At 50.5% G+C, this 16,312-nt stretch overlaps 1 protein-coding gene across 5 annotated transcripts; it reads left to right on the top strand.

The window, feature by feature from the left end:
• Positions 1-2,813: 2,813 nt before the first annotated feature.
• On the top strand, positions 2,814-14,906 carry LOC116942636 (uncharacterized). 5 transcript variants are annotated; one of them, XM_076067564.1, is made up of 5 exons: positions 2,814-3,484; positions 6,856-7,399; positions 8,274-8,342; positions 10,551-10,619; positions 11,833-14,906. In XM_076067564.1, exons 1-5 carry the CDS (start codon positions 3,443-3,445, stop codon positions 12,630-12,632), a joined length of 1,524 nt encoding a protein of 507 aa, XP_075923679.1. In that variant the 5' UTR covers positions 2,814-3,442; the 3' UTR covers positions 12,633-14,906. The 5 variants fall into 5 exon arrangements, with proteins under 5 accessions (XP_075923679.1, XP_032810700.1, XP_075923758.1 ...); XM_032954809.2 differs by having other exon boundaries at positions 2,814-3,409; XM_032954799.2 differs by lacking the exon at positions 2,814-3,484 and adding an exon at positions 3,495-3,652.
• The last annotated feature ends 1,406 nt before the right edge of the window (positions 14,907-16,312 follow it).

Consider the following 16,312-nt stretch of genomic DNA (forward strand, 5'->3'; position numbering starts at 1 on the left):
ACGTGAAGTACCAGTGTCATCTACATCTGCAGAACGTGAAGAACCAGTGGCATCTACATCTGCAGAACGTGAAGAACCAGTGGCATCTACATCTGCAGAACGTGAGGAACCAGTGGCATCTACATCTGCAGATCGTGAAGTACCAGTGGCATCTTCATCTGCAGAACGTGAAGATCCAGTGGTATCTACATCTGCAGAACGTGAAGAACCGGTGGCATCTACATCTGCAGAACGTGAAAAACCATTGGCATCTACATCTGCAGAACGTGAAGAACCAGTGGCATCTACATCTGCAGAACGTGAAGAACCAGTGGCATTTACATCTGCAGAACGTGAAGAACCAGTGGCATCTACATCTGCAGAACGTGAAGAACCAGCGGCATCTACATCTGCAGAACGTGAAGAACCAGCGGCATCTACATCTACAGAACGTGAAGAACCAGTGGCATCTACATCTACAGAACGTGAAGTACCAGTCGCATCTACATCTGCAGAACGTGAAGAACCAGTGGCATCTACATCTGCAGAACGTGAAGAACCAGTGGCATCTACAGAGTGTGAAGAACCAGTGGCATTTACATCTGCAGAACGTGAAGAACCAGTGGTATCTACATCTGCAGAACGTTAAGAACCAGTGGTATCTTCATCTGTAGAACGTGAAGAATCAGTGGTATCTACATCTGCAGAACGTGAAGAACCAGTGGCATTTACATCTGCAGAACGTGAAGAACCAGTGACATCTACATTTACAGTACGTGAAGTACCAGTGATATCTATATCTGCAGAACGTGAAGAGCCAGTGGCATCTATATCTACAGAACGTGAAGTACCAGTGGTATCTACATCTGCAGAACCTGAAGAACCAGTGGTATCTACATCTGTAGAACGTGAAGAACCAGTGGCATTTATATCTGCAGAACGTGAAGAACCAGTGGTATCTACATCTGCAGAACGTGAAGAACCATTGGTATCTACAGTGAGGGAAAAAAGTATTTGATCCCCTGCCGATTTTGTACGTTTGCCCACTGACAAAGAATTGATCAGTCTATAATTTTAATGGTAGGTTTATTTGAACATTGAGAGACAGAATAGCAACAACAAAATCCAGAAAAACACATGTCAAAAATGTTATAAATTGATTTGCATTTTAATGAGGGAAATAAGTATTTGACCCCCTCTCAATCAGAAATATTTCTGGCTCCCAGGTGTCTTTTATACAGGTAACGAGCTGAGATTAAGAGCACACTCTTAAAGGGAGTGCTCCTAATCTCAGCTTGTTACCTGTATAAAAGACACCTGTCCACAGAAGCAATCAATCAGATTCCAAACTCTCCACTATGGCCAAGAGCAAAGAGCTCTCCAAGGATGTCAGGGACAAGATTATAGACCTACACAAGGCTGGAATGGGCTACAAGACCATTGCCAAGTAGCTTGGTGAGAAGGTGACAACAGTTGGTGCGATTATTCGCAAATGGAAGAAACACAAAAGAACTGTCAATCTCCCTCGACCTGGGGGTCGATGCAAGATCTCACCTCGTGGAGTTGCAATGATCATGAGAACGGTGAGGAATCAGCCCAGAACTACACGGGAGGATCTTGTCAATGATCTCAAGGCAGCTGGGACCATAGTCACCAAGAAAACAATTGATAACACACTACGCCGTGAAGGACTGAAATCCTGCAGCGCCCGCAAGGTCCCCCTGCTCAAGAAAGCACATATACTGCCCGTCTGAAGTTTGCCAATGAACATCTGAATGATTCAGAGGACAACTGGGTGAAAGTGTTGTGGTCAGATGAGACCAAAATGGAGCTCTTTGGCATCAACTCAACTCGCCGTGTTTGGAGTAGGATGAATGCTGCCTATGACCCCAAGAACACCATCCTCACCGTCAAACATGGAGGTGGAAACATTATGCTTTGGGGGTGTTTTTCTGCTTAGGGGACAGGACAACTTCACCGCATCAAAGGGACGATGAACGGGGCCATGTACCGTCAAATCTTGGGTGAGAACCTCCTTCCCTCAGCCAGGGCATTGAAAATGGGTCGTGGATGGGTATTCCAGCATGACAATGACCCAAAACACACGGCCAAGGCAACAAAAGAGAGGTTCAAGAAGAAGCACATTAAGGTCCTGGAGTGGCCTAGCCAGTCTCCAGTCCTAAATCCCATAGAAAATCTGTGGAGGGAGCTGAAGGTTCGAGTTGCCAAACGTCAGCCTCGAAACCTTAATGACTTGGAGAAGATCTGCAAAGAGGAGTGGGACAAAATCCCTCCTGAGATGTGTGCAAACCTGGTGGCCAACTACAAGAAACGTCTGACCTCTGTGATTGCCAACAAGGGTTTTGCCACCAAGTACAAAGTCATGTTTTGCAGAGGGGTCAAATACTTATTTCCCTCATTAAAATGCAAATCAATTTATAACATTTTTGACATGCGTTTTTCTGGATTTTGTTGTTGTTATTCTGTCTTTCACTGTTCAAATAAACCTACCATTAAAATTATAGACTGATCATTTCTTTGTCAGTGGGCAAACGTACAAAATCAGCAGGGGATCAAATACTTGTTTCCCTCACTGTACATCTGCAGAACATGAAGAACCAGTGGATTATACATCTAAAGAACATGAAGAACCAGTGGCATCTACATCTACAGGAGATTATACAACTTTTAAAGCCATTCCCCGTGTTTAGTGTACATGGCGTCCAACATGTTTGGAATCGACAGAAGTAAAGTTGAACTTACGAACAGACCTTTAAAACCTAACTCGTTTGTGAGTGGAGGAGCCCCTGTATTTGGCTATTTCTATACATTTCTACATGCTGATAAGCCACCCTGTGGAGCTATCATTTGTGAAAGAGAGCTATAAAGCTATGCATAGGCTCAGTGAACCTTACGTGGTAAAAAAAAACTAGTCTATGTTATTGAATTATTATTACAGGACATCTGTGAAAAAAGAGATTCATAACTCATCGGATTTCTTCCGGATAAATAAATATGATTCTGATCCTTGAAACTCGTGTGACAGACGATATCGCTAGTGGACATCCGTGATAAAGAGCTTGATAGCTCATCGGATTTCTCCCGTATAAATTAAAAACATATATGATTCTGATCATTGAAACTCGTGTGACAGACGATATCGCTATTGGACATCCGTGATAAAGAGCTTGATAGCTCATCGGATTTCTCCCGCGATAAATAAATATGACGATTCCGATCACGGAAACTCGTGTGACAGACGACGTCCTTGCCGGGCGCCGTCTGCGACAAAAAAAAAAAAGCTTCATCGCTCGTCGGATTTCCTCCTTTCGGGTCCAAAGCAAGACTCTGATTCTAAATACTTGGGAGATTCCGACCGTAAACACCGTTAAGAGAGTCTGCGACGAACCTCACCCAAGATGGCCCCCAGGTATTAACGTGGGGTTCAACCGTGCGGCCGCTGATGATGCAGATGATGATGTTGATGCCGCCTCCGCCGCTGCTGGTAATGATGATGGTGACGATGATGATGATGATGGTGACGATGATGATGGTGATGATGGTGACGATGCCGCGTTAATTGAGCGCCAGTTGACGAGACGGCGCGCTGGGGCAGGAGGCGTCGGAGTGCCGTGAACTCTGCTGCAGCTGCAGCAGCAGCAGCTGTTGTGTCGTAAGAGACTTTGTGTGTGTGTGTGTGAGAGAGATAGAGGGAGATGGAGGAGAGGGATGGGAGATGGGGAGCGGTGATGAGAGAGATATTGGGAGGGAGGGAGATTGAGAGAGATGATGATGATGAGATGGAGAGATGGGGCAGAGGGATGGGAGATGGGGAGAGGTGATGAGAGAGATATTGGGAGGGAGGGAGATTGAGAGAGACGTGGGGAGTAAGTGAGACGGAGAGAGATGATGATGATGAGATGGAGAGATGGGGCAGAGGGATGGGAGATGGGGAGAGGTGATGAGAGAGATATTGGGGGGAGATAGATTGAGAGAGACGTGGGGAGTCAGGGAGACGGAGAGAGAGATGATGATGGAGAGATGGGGCAGAGGAATGGGAGATGGGGAGAGGTGATGAGAGAGATATTGGGAGGGAGGGAGATTGAGAGAGACGTGGGGAGTCAGGGAGACGGAGAGATGATGATGAGATGGAGAGATGGGGCAGAGGAATGGGAGATGGGGAGAGGTGATGAGAGAGATACTGGGGGGAGGGAGATTGAGAGAGACGTGGGGAGTCAGGGAGACGGAGAGAGATGATGATGATGAGATGGAGAGATGGGGCAGAGGAATGGGAGATGGGGAGTAAGAGACGATGAGAGAGAGAGGATCAGAGCAATCGGAGAGTATGAGAGATGGGAGATGATCAGAGATGGAGGGGAAGATGAAAGCGATGGAGAGAGGGTATGAGAGAGAGAGATGGAGAGTACGAGAGATGGGAGATCGGGAGAGACGATGAGAGGTTAGATAGATGGAGAGCAAGAGATATGGAGAGAGATCATGATGAGAGAAATATGGAGTAAGATGGGAGAGATTGAACGGAGAGATGAGTGAGAGACGGAGGGAGGGTGTGAGAGAGATGGGGAATGAGGGAGATGGCAGATGGGGAGAGATGATAAGAGATTGAGATAGATAATGAGATAGATTGAGAGGGGTGGGAGAAAGAGACGAGAAATGGGATGGAGAATGTGGAGAGAGATGAGATGGTGAGAAAGAGTGAGAGACGGAGATCCCTTTAATAATGGTGGAGATAAGCCACACCGTGAGGAGATACACGCAGTGCCGAGGGGATGAAGGATGGGGATGGCGGTGGAGAGATGTTAACTACCTCGCCTGGTGTACAGGAGGTCGTGGGTTCGATCCCGACCCTGACGCTTGCTTTATCTTTGGAGTTTGCGGTGTGTCTCTCTCTCCACGTGGTCGCGTGGATTTTTCTCCGGGTCCTCCGGTTTTCCAAACCCCCACGTTTAGAATCAACATCCATGCGTTTAGAGCGCATTTGGCTACTTACTGTAAATGTCCACGTGATAAGCCATCATTTGTGGCCAAGTTTCTTCTGAAAAAGAGCCGTCTAGCTTGGTGGGACTTATCTGGTAAAATAAAATAAATATATCGTTTAGTTTTGAGGTGGTGGGTGCACCGCGGGACGCCGGCCACCCGAGTTCAAATTCCCGCTCACCGGGCCTCCCCTAGGTCGACTCAGCCTCAAATGAGTCCCCGTTGCCGTGTGTAAACATCAAAGGCGTGGTGTTGGCCACCCATCCCCCCTCATGTGCCGTGCCGGCCTTCACAGGTGCTGCTCGCTAACAGGTCTTGAACTTGGCATTTGTATTTTGGGCGATCTAACGCGCAATTTTTTTTTTAAATAGATAATATTGATCGCGGAAGCCCACGTGTTAAACTGACCAGATCGGTGACACTTGGGGATGGAGTCATTATTAATTGATCGTTCTTGATTTGAAGCGTCCATCATCAGGTGTAATGTAACGACGGACGCTTGTGTTGCCCCCGAAACGTCGTGATTTATTTTATTTGATACCTACGTGACTTTACCGAAGGAACCAAAGAGTAATTGATCGTTATTCGAGGCTGACGCAATTCATGTCATTCATGAGAGTCGCCGTTAATGACCACAGACGTGAGTGCGGATTCATGAATGACGCTACCAATGGCACCACCGATGAATGCCAAAAAATGAAGCAGGCGTCGTTAAGTTGGTCACGAGCAGCCGAGGAAAACGGCTCGGTGGCGAAGCGAGAGATGGGGGGGGGGGGGGTCAGATGATGAAAGAGTCGCAATGGTTCTCATCACCGCTTTCGAACTGGGTCCGGAATGAGCCGGGACTATGAATGTTGAGGAGCGAGGCACGTCAATAAGATGGGAGTGCGGTCGAGGTGAGGATCTAGAGGAGAGGGAGGTAAGTAACTCAGCCAGGCCATTAACTGGTCAAAGGTGTGTTGCGTCATTCGCGACGAATAGGTCCTCGTACGGAGTCAGTCATGGTTTGGGGAAAAAAAATACTCGGGTCATCTTAAAAATAATAATAATAGGGCGCCACAAGAGCTATATACCTCTTTTTGAGAAGCGACCTGGCCACAAATGATAGCTCAACGAAGTGGCTTATCACGTGGAAATGTATTGCGGCCAAACACTCTAAACGCACGTTGTGTCTAAACGTGGGGCGAAAAACCAGAGGAGCTGGAGAAAAATCCACGTGACCACGGGGAGAGAGACAGCGAGAGACTGCAAACTCCAAACATAGAGCAGCAGGCATCGTCAGGGTCGGGATCGAACCCAAGACCTCCTGTATACAAGGCGAGGCAGTTAACATCTCCCAGCCACTCTTCCCTACCCCTCTTGTTACTTTGGGAAGGATTTCAAACCCCATCGCGCCCGGGGCTAAGCCGCGTGTCGGTGACGCAACGACGTTAGAGTCTTGATTGAAAGCTTTCGTGACTGCAGGGATTCATTTTCTTGGTTATTTTGGTAAAATCACGTAGAAGGGAAACAATAAAATAATAAAATAATGTTTCCCTTCTACGTGGCTTTACCGAAATAACCAAGAATATGACGTTAGAGTCCCTCGCTCAGGAACGTCTCCTGCGCTGTGCCCAACTTCGCTGCCACCTCTCGCTGCAAGCGTCTGCCGCCCCTCCACGCGTCTCCCGCCTCTCAATCCAAGCGTGCGTGCGGCAGAGGCTGGGGCGGGAGGAGGACAACGCGTGGAGATGAAAGCGGCAGGGACGGACATTCTGTGGTGCTTCTTTTACAAAGCTTCGGGGTTAACCCAAGTGCAGGCTGCCGGATTGCGTTACCGACGCAGCCGCACGGTAACCGCCTCCGCCCGCGTGAGATAACCTTTCTGTATCTCCCTCGCAGCACGGTAGGATGGCGTGCCTGGTTGGCCCCGCCGCCCCTTCCCTCACGCTCCCTGCACCACCCCTCCCGGAGCCTAGCGGGGACTTCCCGGCGTGGCTGGAGGCGCAGGGCGTGAATGCGGAGGTGGCCCGGGCCATGGACTCGGAGCTGGGCATCCGGGACTACGGGGTCCTGCGCGCCTGCGTCGGGGACGGCCTCGTGCGGGCCGAGCTGCTGGCCGCGGCGCGCGACCGCCTGCCCTTCGGCTTCTACGCCGTGCTGCGGCGGTTCGTGGCGGCGCTGCTGCTCCCGGACGACCCCCGCGCGCCGTCCATCGGCGCCGCCGCCGGTGCCGCCGCGGTGAAGGACGCGACGCTGGTGAGCCTGGTGGAGGCGCTGCTGGCGCTGCTCGCGGGGCTGAGCCGCGAGTTCTCGGCGTGCGTGGGCCGGCTCGACGCGATGGACATCGGAGCCCTCGCCGCGGCCTCGAGCGCCGGCGGCGGAGAGGGCGCCCACGGCCTCGCGGCAGCCGAGGAGGGCGCGGAGGGTGGCGGCGAGCGTCCAGGTGAACGTCGAGGCCATAGCGAGCGTCGCTTCGGGGCATTGATCGATCGTTAATCATCAGAATCTTTTACTTATTGCTGCAGGAATTTGATGAGATGTAAAGCTCTTTTTCACTCGACGTTTGGTAGGGGGCACGGGGTCAGAACCTTACAACAACAAACAATACAAAAACATGGTAAGAGTGCAAAGTATAGGAAAAGTAAACAAATAACTTAACAACATGTACAAATATTAACTAAACGATTTTTTTTTTTTACTCAAAGCTTTCGTGACTGCAGGGATTCATATTCTTGGTTCTTCACCGAAAGAACCAAAGAACATAAACGATTATTGTTTATCGTACCGGGAAAAACCGCCTTCAGAAGCGTCCTGGCCACAAATGATAGCTCAACGAAGTGGCTTATCACGTGGACGTTCATAGCACGTTGATTGTAAATGTGGAGGGGAAAAAATAAAAGCCGGAGGACCTGGAGATAAATCCACGGGACCACGGGGAGAGGGAGAGAGACACGCAAACTCCAAATATACAGACGTCAGGGTTGGGGCTCGAACCCACGTACTCCCGTACACCAGGCGAGGGAGTTAACATCTCACCACCACGGCGCCCTAATGGGTTCACGGCACCTGTTGCATCGCGTTGCCACAGGCTACTACCATTCACCACATTGTCAAACAAAACCGATTTGGCTCGTGAATTGAATTGCAACCATGATTCACGGCAATTTGTCACACCACCGGTGGGGGCGGTGCGAGGTGGGGGGTGTGTGGATGTTGGGGGGGGGGGGGAATGATGAGGGTGAGTAATTCTTCCGCTAATAGTGTCTCTGGCGATTGCGAATTTTTTTTCTTGACTGAGGCGCGGTTGTATTTCCCAGATCAGTGTGGAGAGGCCCATTCTGCGGCGTGGAATGAACTGAAAAGAGAGACGTGTTACACGAGCCAAGGTAAGGCGATTTCAAGCTCATGGAATGGGTGGTGCAGTTGGGTGCAGTGGATAGTTGGCGCGCACCGTCCTGCGAAATCTGGCGACCTGAGTTGGATTCTTGGCCGCGTGTCTTTGGCGCCGTCCATAAATGACGTCACGCACCTGGGGGGGGGGGGGGGTGGGGGGGGTTAAGCCATTTGTGACGATGTGTGACGAGGGGGGGGGAGGGGGGGTGAGAAATGTGACGTCACATCAAAATGCGCAACTTTAAATAAATATAGACAGCACGTTCCACTTCATTATATAGAATTTTAAATAAATGTTTTCTCCTACAACATCAGAGTGCAGCGCCACATTAAATACGCACTACAATGTCAATAGTTTAAAGCGATTTGAAGCAGAACTTTGTGACGTCATATTTGAGGGGGGGGGTCTGACTTTCTGTGACTAGGGGGGTGGGTCAAAAATCTTTAAAATCGCGTGACGTCATTCATGGATGGCCCCTATGAAGGCCGGCACACGAGTTGATTAACAAATAAAACGCAAACACCTTCGTCAATAACACTGCGTGGCCTTAAAATAAAAAATAAAAATACATAATCGGCGACGTTTCAGGCAACGGGCCTACGTAGAGGTGCCAGAAAGATAGACTGCATACAGGTTGGACACTGCACTTAGCATCACGGGGCCTGATAATAATTGCCTTCTCAGAATTTTACGATTAATAATCATTAACAATGTTAGGCCCCATCAGGCCCCATCGGTGTTAAGTGCAGTCTGCAACCCTTATGAAACATGCATCTTTATTGTTTAGATTGCTTTTCTGCTTTAAATTTCCACATGATAAGCCACTTAGAAAACATTGAAGTGCTCTTGGCACTGTTTGTTCACACAACTGCATTCATTGCACAGTTTGCTATGTGCGGTGTGAAAGAAGTTCAACATACGTACGTACATTCACGCACAGTGTGGAAACTATTTTTATTTTACCTGGTAAGGCCCACTGAGCTGTATAGCTCTTTTTCAGAAGCGGCGAAGTGGCTTATCTCGTGGAAATTGATAGCAGCCAGATGCTCTAAACGCATGACGTTGATTCTAAATGTGGAGGGACACCGCGGGTAAGCCGGAGAAAAATCCACGTGACCACGGAGAGAGAATGTCAACTCCAAATATACAGGCATCAGAGTCGGGATCGAACTCACGACCTGTAGACCTGGGAAAGTATTTAACATATTCGCCACTTCATTCTACGCCAAACAGACGGAACGGGTGGAGTCCACATTTTTTCTGCGGCCGCACTTTTACTGGTGTAGTGTTCGACTTTACGCGGACAACTTCTGTCTTTCTTCGAACACCGCTTTATTTACAACATTCAACATGTCCTCCACACTCCACAGTATCCTGGTCACCACGGCTCGCTCGCCGTGCTCCGCTCGTCTCGCTCACCACCTTTGTCTCCCCACTATCACTTCACTTGCTTCACACTCAGCGACTCCCCGTTCAGCAACTCCGCACACAGCGTCTTCAGCTCCGCTATCGCTTCGCTCTCTCCACTGCTAACTACTTCGTCTTGCTTCACACTCTGTTCCAACTCTGTTTCCCACTCTGTCTCCAAACTCTGTTTCCAAACTCTGTTTCCAAACTCTGTTTCCAAACTCTGTTTCTACTCTGTTTCCAACTCCACGTCTTCCTCGTCCAGCTCCCAATTCCAACTCCCCGCTCTCTGTGTCTCCCCCAATTTATCCCCATTCTCATTATCGCTAATTTATTGGCCCGCGTGCCTCCGCAGCTTCGCGTCCTCAAACACCTGCCTGCCTCCAGACATCTCGACGCCTCCTCGCCCTTGACAACAGCCACAGCCCATCACCGCCGTTGCTGATCCTCTGGCTTAATTGGCCCAACCGTTACCTCATCATCCCAGCCTTTGCACCTGGCTGTCCTAACACGACCCACACTGTTTTCGCCTTCTCCGCAGGCTGACCCCAGATAACCCCACACTGTCCGTGTGATCATGCAATCGCGCAGTTTCCACAACACACCTTCATACTCCACTACACGGTAGCTCCACGCCCACGGGGGAAGGGAATTTTCGCAACATTTCTGCGACCCATCAAACCCTCGCTGTGCCTCCAATACTGCCGGATTGCAGGCGTGTGTAGCCACAGCACTGCAAGTAATTCTGCAGTCACGTAATTAATTTGTCGCTCGCCTCTTCCCTTGTGGCCAGGTGAAACGAGCGAGGTCCCGGTCCCGATGTGGCCAGAGATCAAAACGGAGCCGGTGGATCTCGCTCAGGGTAAGGCGTTTTGCGAGGCCCTGGACCGGCTTGCTCACCCACTCTTGGTGGTTTTCCTGCCACACTTGAATCATCATCATGCCCATCTGCATCACGACCCATGGGGCAGATAGCCCGTCGGTGTCCACTGCACATTTCTTCATTTTGTTTCCACTTTCCTCTGTCTTGCAGTGCCAATATGCTCAAGTAGTGTCCACGTCTCTCTGGCACGAATCTCTTATGATGTTGTCGTCAAGCAATTCTCTGTCCGGTTCTTTCCCATTTTTTCCCGAACGACACACTTTTCATTTTCCTGTTGTCCATCCCACACGTGTGTCCAAATAGTGCCAGTTTCCTTCTCGTCACTGCCCGCATCCTCAGGTCTTCTGCTATGTGCAACCTTTTTCTCACCTCGAAGTTGATCACACTTACGGCTCTTGGCAGTATCGTGTAGGCCCGCGCCGTTTCGGTAATGGGCAGTGTTATCCGTTGAATGATGTAATTTTGGTGACGATGTAGGGATTGCGATACGCTACTCCACGACATGACTTTCATGATTAACGATTCAACAGCTCTGACTCATCATACAGAGCGCTTGCGATTAGGACTGTTTAGCCGTTATCGATTTCTAGACAATAATTTTCGGAATCGCCAATCACTTCTCGAAAGTTATGCCGTTCGAGAGTTGAATGCTGGTATATTTTAGCGACGAATTTTAACCCGATTGGAAGACGCGCGAGCGTCCAAGCTGTACGGCGCGTTGCGACCGGTCGGCTGGCAGCCCTCATTAGGCAACCGGCGGCAGGGCTCATTGGTGTGACCGCACGGTATGCTCCAGCAAAGACAAAGATCTCCCCCCCCGCCCCCCCCCCCCCCCCGTAGCTTTCACAGACTGTAGGGGCAAGTGGTGTTAGCGAGTAGCATCGATGAAGGCCCGGCATGGCACGCAAAAGGGGTGTGGGTGGCCAGCACGACGACGCCCGACCGTCTTGCCTCCCAAAGTGGCGATGGTTACTACGTACCGCACCAGGTCCTCATAGGCACACGCAGGGCTCGACTTATATTTCGATACGATAACCAATTGTATTTTTTTTTATAAAAAAAAAACGTGCTGGACGCAATCACGATAACCCAAAAAAATACAATGTCAACAACGCTACGTGAGTTGCGACCGCTCTGCAATGGTGCCGTCACATAATGGAAACCCGATGACTCGGCATCCGATCTCTTATAGGGCCAAGCGCAGTGAGCAGTCGCTGCCCGACGATCGCGTTCGTCGGATCGGCCTGTCGGCAGACTGTGGACGACGAGCTCGCCGCACTCACGCCAGACGCAGTCGCGCTCGCGCAGCCGCGGTTGGAGGAGGAAGGGGCGGGGTGGGAGGGGGAAGGGGCGGAGTGGGAGGGGGAAGGGGGGGAGGAGGAGGTCTGCGACGATGAGGCTGTCATGGCCGCCACCGCCACGTTCGCGGCCGACACGCGCGTCGCTCCGGAGCAGCGGAACGACCCGGCAGAGCATTCCGCCGCCGCCTTCGCCGCCGCCTTCGCCGGCGTCCCGGACGCCGGCAGGAACCACCGCCCGGAGCGGTCGCGGCCGTGCAAGCGCTCGTTCTGCGAGCGGCGCTTCGAGGAGCCGGCGTACCTCAAGCGGCACGAGCGCACGCACGCGGGCGAGAAGCCGCACCGCTGCGACGCGTGCGGGCGCGCCTTCGCGCGGCGCTCGGGCCTCGAGTACCACCGGCGCGTGCACACGGGCGAGCGGCCCTACGGCTGCGAGGTGTGCGGCCGCGCCTTCGCCCAGTACGGCAACCTCAAGGTGCACCGGCGCACTCACACGGGCGAGCGGCCGCACCGCTGCGACGTGTGCGGCCGCTCGTTCACGCTCTTCTCGGGCCTCAAGTACCACGCGCGCACGCACACGGGCGAGAAGCCCTACCGCTGCGACGTGTGCGGGCGCTCCTTCTCGCAGTGCTCCAACATGAAGACGCACCAGCGCACACACCTGGCCGCGGCCGCCGCCAACACCTGCCCGTGATCGCTCGTAGCTCGTCGTCGTCGTTTTTATTTTTATTTAACCAGGGTGAAAGTGAACGGTGCAAACCCCTGTAATTGCTCGCTGCTGGCGGAAGGCCATCAGCACTAGAGGGAGCTTAAGGGAGCCACTCTACAAGGCGTTTTGGTTAGACTCTTCCATGTTGGCCCGGACGGCCCAATAAACGATTTTGATCTTTCTTGCTTCTGCCCCCCACAACCCCCTTACACTGTAAAAAGCTGCCCCTACGCGTCAAAGGATCCGCTTCACTGCCCAGTTTTCGTTCATCCCTTAAAACCGCTCGCTTACTCTTCCCTCGGTTACTCAAACACCTCTTCCCCGTCACTTAACGCCATCCCTCTTCCCGACTTCCCTGCCCATCCATCGCACTCGCTCATCGTGAATCGCTCATTGTCACTTTCATCATCTTCTTGGTTCTTTCGGTAAAGTCACGTAGAAGGGAAACAATAAAATAATAAAAATATAAAACAATAAAATTATCCCGACGTTTCGACTGCAACACAAGCAATCGTCATCAGGTGCTGTGGGTTTCACTCCGTGGAATATCTGTCCCCCCCCCCCCCCCCGCACTGTTCTTCATGCTTTGTGCTGGATTCTGGTTCAATAAAATAGAGGCCGCCCTAGAATGTAGCAGTGATGTCGAGGTCACGACCTTTGTGAGCTGGCGTGGTGGGTTTTTCTTGCCGGCCATGACGCCGAGCATTGCCTGCGGGGAAAGAAATCGTGAAAAGTGAAGAGCCGAAGATCGTTCGGAGTCTTTGCCTACGACTGTGGCTTAATGACCGATCGCGTAACTGACCGGAAGCTTCCGCTGTCCAAATAGTTGAATTCTTTGTTCAGCGCCTTGATCAAGGCGCTCTATGAGTTTAAATAAGATTAGTACAATCTAGATTTGAATTTTTTGTGACTGCAGGAATCCATACTCTTTGGTTCGTTTGGCAAAGTCACGTAGGAAGAAAAATTAAATAACAAAAAATAGTTTATCACGATGTTTCGATCGCAACACGAGCGGTCGTCCTCGGGCGGAAAAAAAATAAAAATACTCCAGCAGTGGAACTGCTGAACCGGCGAGAGAGCATTTACAACACGAGGTTATTAACCTCTTAAAACGTCTTGATGTGTTATTTTTTGTTTTGTTTAATTTTTCTACCTACGTGACTTTACCGTAAAGACCGAAGAGTAAGGTGAGTACCCAGAATGTTATTCGACAACACGCGACAGCCCCATCAAACCAACTTCTTTACGGGGCGATAAAGGAGTAGCCACGTTCAGTCACAGCCCCCTTCTTGTCAGTGCCCGGCTGGAGGACGGAGGCCTTCTCACCACGCTGCGTCGCTCGTTCTGGGATTTGTTCCACCGTGCGCTTCTCCACGCTGGCCAGCGAGGTGTTGGTGAATGGGGCCAGGGAATGGGGAGCGGCACCCGTTCACATAGCGCTCGCCGCCGACGTTAGCCCTGGCCCGGGAATCGAACTTGTCTTGAACCCTCGGTGCTGATTGGTAGCGAATCATCGGCTATTCACTCAGAACGGTTTGTATATACTGTGTTTCATTGGTATTGAACAAAGCGCGTTTGGCAAGAATGCATTTGTTTCATAATACGTGTAAATATATAAATGTGTCGTTAAACCCGCCACCACCCGACACACCCAATTAGTAAGGTTTGTCACGTAAACAAAACGTGGCACATTCATTACTAGTGTAGTGGCAGGGTTGGCCACGATCGCCACTACTCATAGCCGGCAGTACAAGCGCAGGCCAGTAGAGAGCAGAAGGGAGGCCGGACCTGCTCAACAGTAATGATGGGCAAGTTGGCCCTAGGCAATCCCTGGTGGGGGGGGGGGGGTGAGCATCGGGACCAACGGTTGGGACCCCAGGCCCCCGGAAGGGGGCTGGGGGATGAAGTCATTCTCCAGGGCCTTCGAGAAGGTTCTGTAAGGGAAGGGAGGCGTGGCCAGGGGCGGAGTCAGCCGGGACGGCCCGAGTCGGTATCGTCCGGCTGAAGACTGAAGCCCGACCTGGAGCCCTGAAGAGAGAAGAGCCCTGTGGGCAAAACCGAACCCCTGGCTAGGGTGAGGCTTGAGCTGTACAGAGCTTATAACAAGAGAAGACTCAAGCCCCGGCAGTGTAGGCGCAGCGATAGCCAGAAGAGGCGAGCTAGCCGGCTACGTAGAGCATCGGGTGAAGGGGGCCGTTACCCCTTTGTATTGTAGCTTGTTGAGTTGTTAAATGTTATAATAAACGTGTGGGCCTCTAAGTGGAAGTTCCCTCCAGTTTATTACCCACTACACTAGTACAGCAACACCGGTTGTATGTTGGAGAGTAAACCCACCGGATGTGTATAAACGTCTGTGTATGCAACATCGCTGTGCTACGTTTCATGATCAAGCTCAACTTTCCAAGAGCACTTAACTCACTCTGGTTTTGCCTGCACCTGCATATCTGATGCATCTCCAAAGCCTCCCGTGAATTGTGCGTGACCCATCCCCATTGAATCCCTAACCTGTCACCTGTACTTCTCCATATAGACCAGACGAATCCTCCCGTAAATCACGTGCCTTCTTGTGTATCCCCCCCCCCAACTCTGAATCGCGATACTATTTCACCCCCCCTCCACACCGCCTGTGAAAACAGACGTTTCGGGCAATGGGCCCTGATTCATAGCGCACGGAGAGGCCACATGAGAGAGACATTGAGTGGATAACATGAGTCGGGCACCTGCACCTGTTCCATAGCTGTCAACCCATACGGGTTACCCCGTATTCGTGTGCAGGGAAATTTCGTATTCATGTCCATACGACGAACAGCCGTTTCAATACGGGCAACATTTTTATATTTTTTGTCTATTTATTTGTGTTTCTCCCCTTGTGATGGGACTTTGTAGGGTGAACGTTGAAATGTATTAGAGGCACGGGGTGACCAATTAGGTCTGAATTGTTTCGTAATCAGGTAGGCACTGATAAGGGGTTGAGAGGTATGTAATACACTATACGCTACTATACACTACACTATACACTACATTACTATACACTACATTACTATACACTACTATACACTACACTATACACTACAATATTATACACTACATTACTATACACTACAGTCTACACTATTATACACTACACTATTATACACTACACCAGGGGTGTTCAAACTACGGCCCGCGGGCCAACTGCGGCCCACCATACATTTTTAATTGGCCCGTATCAAAGTCTAAAAATATAATGGACTATGGCCCACTGTATTGCACTTCTTAGTTTAAAAACTAGGTGGCGCTATTGTCTTGATCAAAGCAGCGTGTCCACAAAGCAAGCAATCGAAGAAAAAATTTGCTCAGGGTCACCAGAAATGCCGGAACCGAAGAGACGCAAGATTGCAAGCGAGTGCAGAAAATTTCAGACTCGGTGGAAAAATGAACTTTTTTTTCATAGAAACCAAGGGGAAGTGTGTTTGATTGATTTGTAATGAGAGTGTTGCCGTGATGAAAGAGTACAATGTACGACGGTATTATGAAACGAAACATCAGACTTTAAATTTTTATTTAAAGCTTTCGTGACTGCAGTGATTCATATTCTTGGTTCTTTCGGTAAAGTCACGTTGAAGGTAATTTGTTTTTGTTTCCCTTGTTTCCCTTCAACGTGACTTTACCGAAAGAACCAAGAA

The sequence above is a fragment of the Petromyzon marinus genome, chromosome 1 (assembly GCF_048934315.1).
Source record: "Petromyzon marinus isolate PM22_M1 ecotype Great Lakes invasive population chromosome 1, UKy_Petmar_22M1.pri1.0, whole genome shotgun sequence".
Lineage (NCBI taxonomy): Eukaryota > Metazoa > Chordata > Hyperoartia > Petromyzontiformes > Petromyzontidae > Petromyzon > Petromyzon marinus.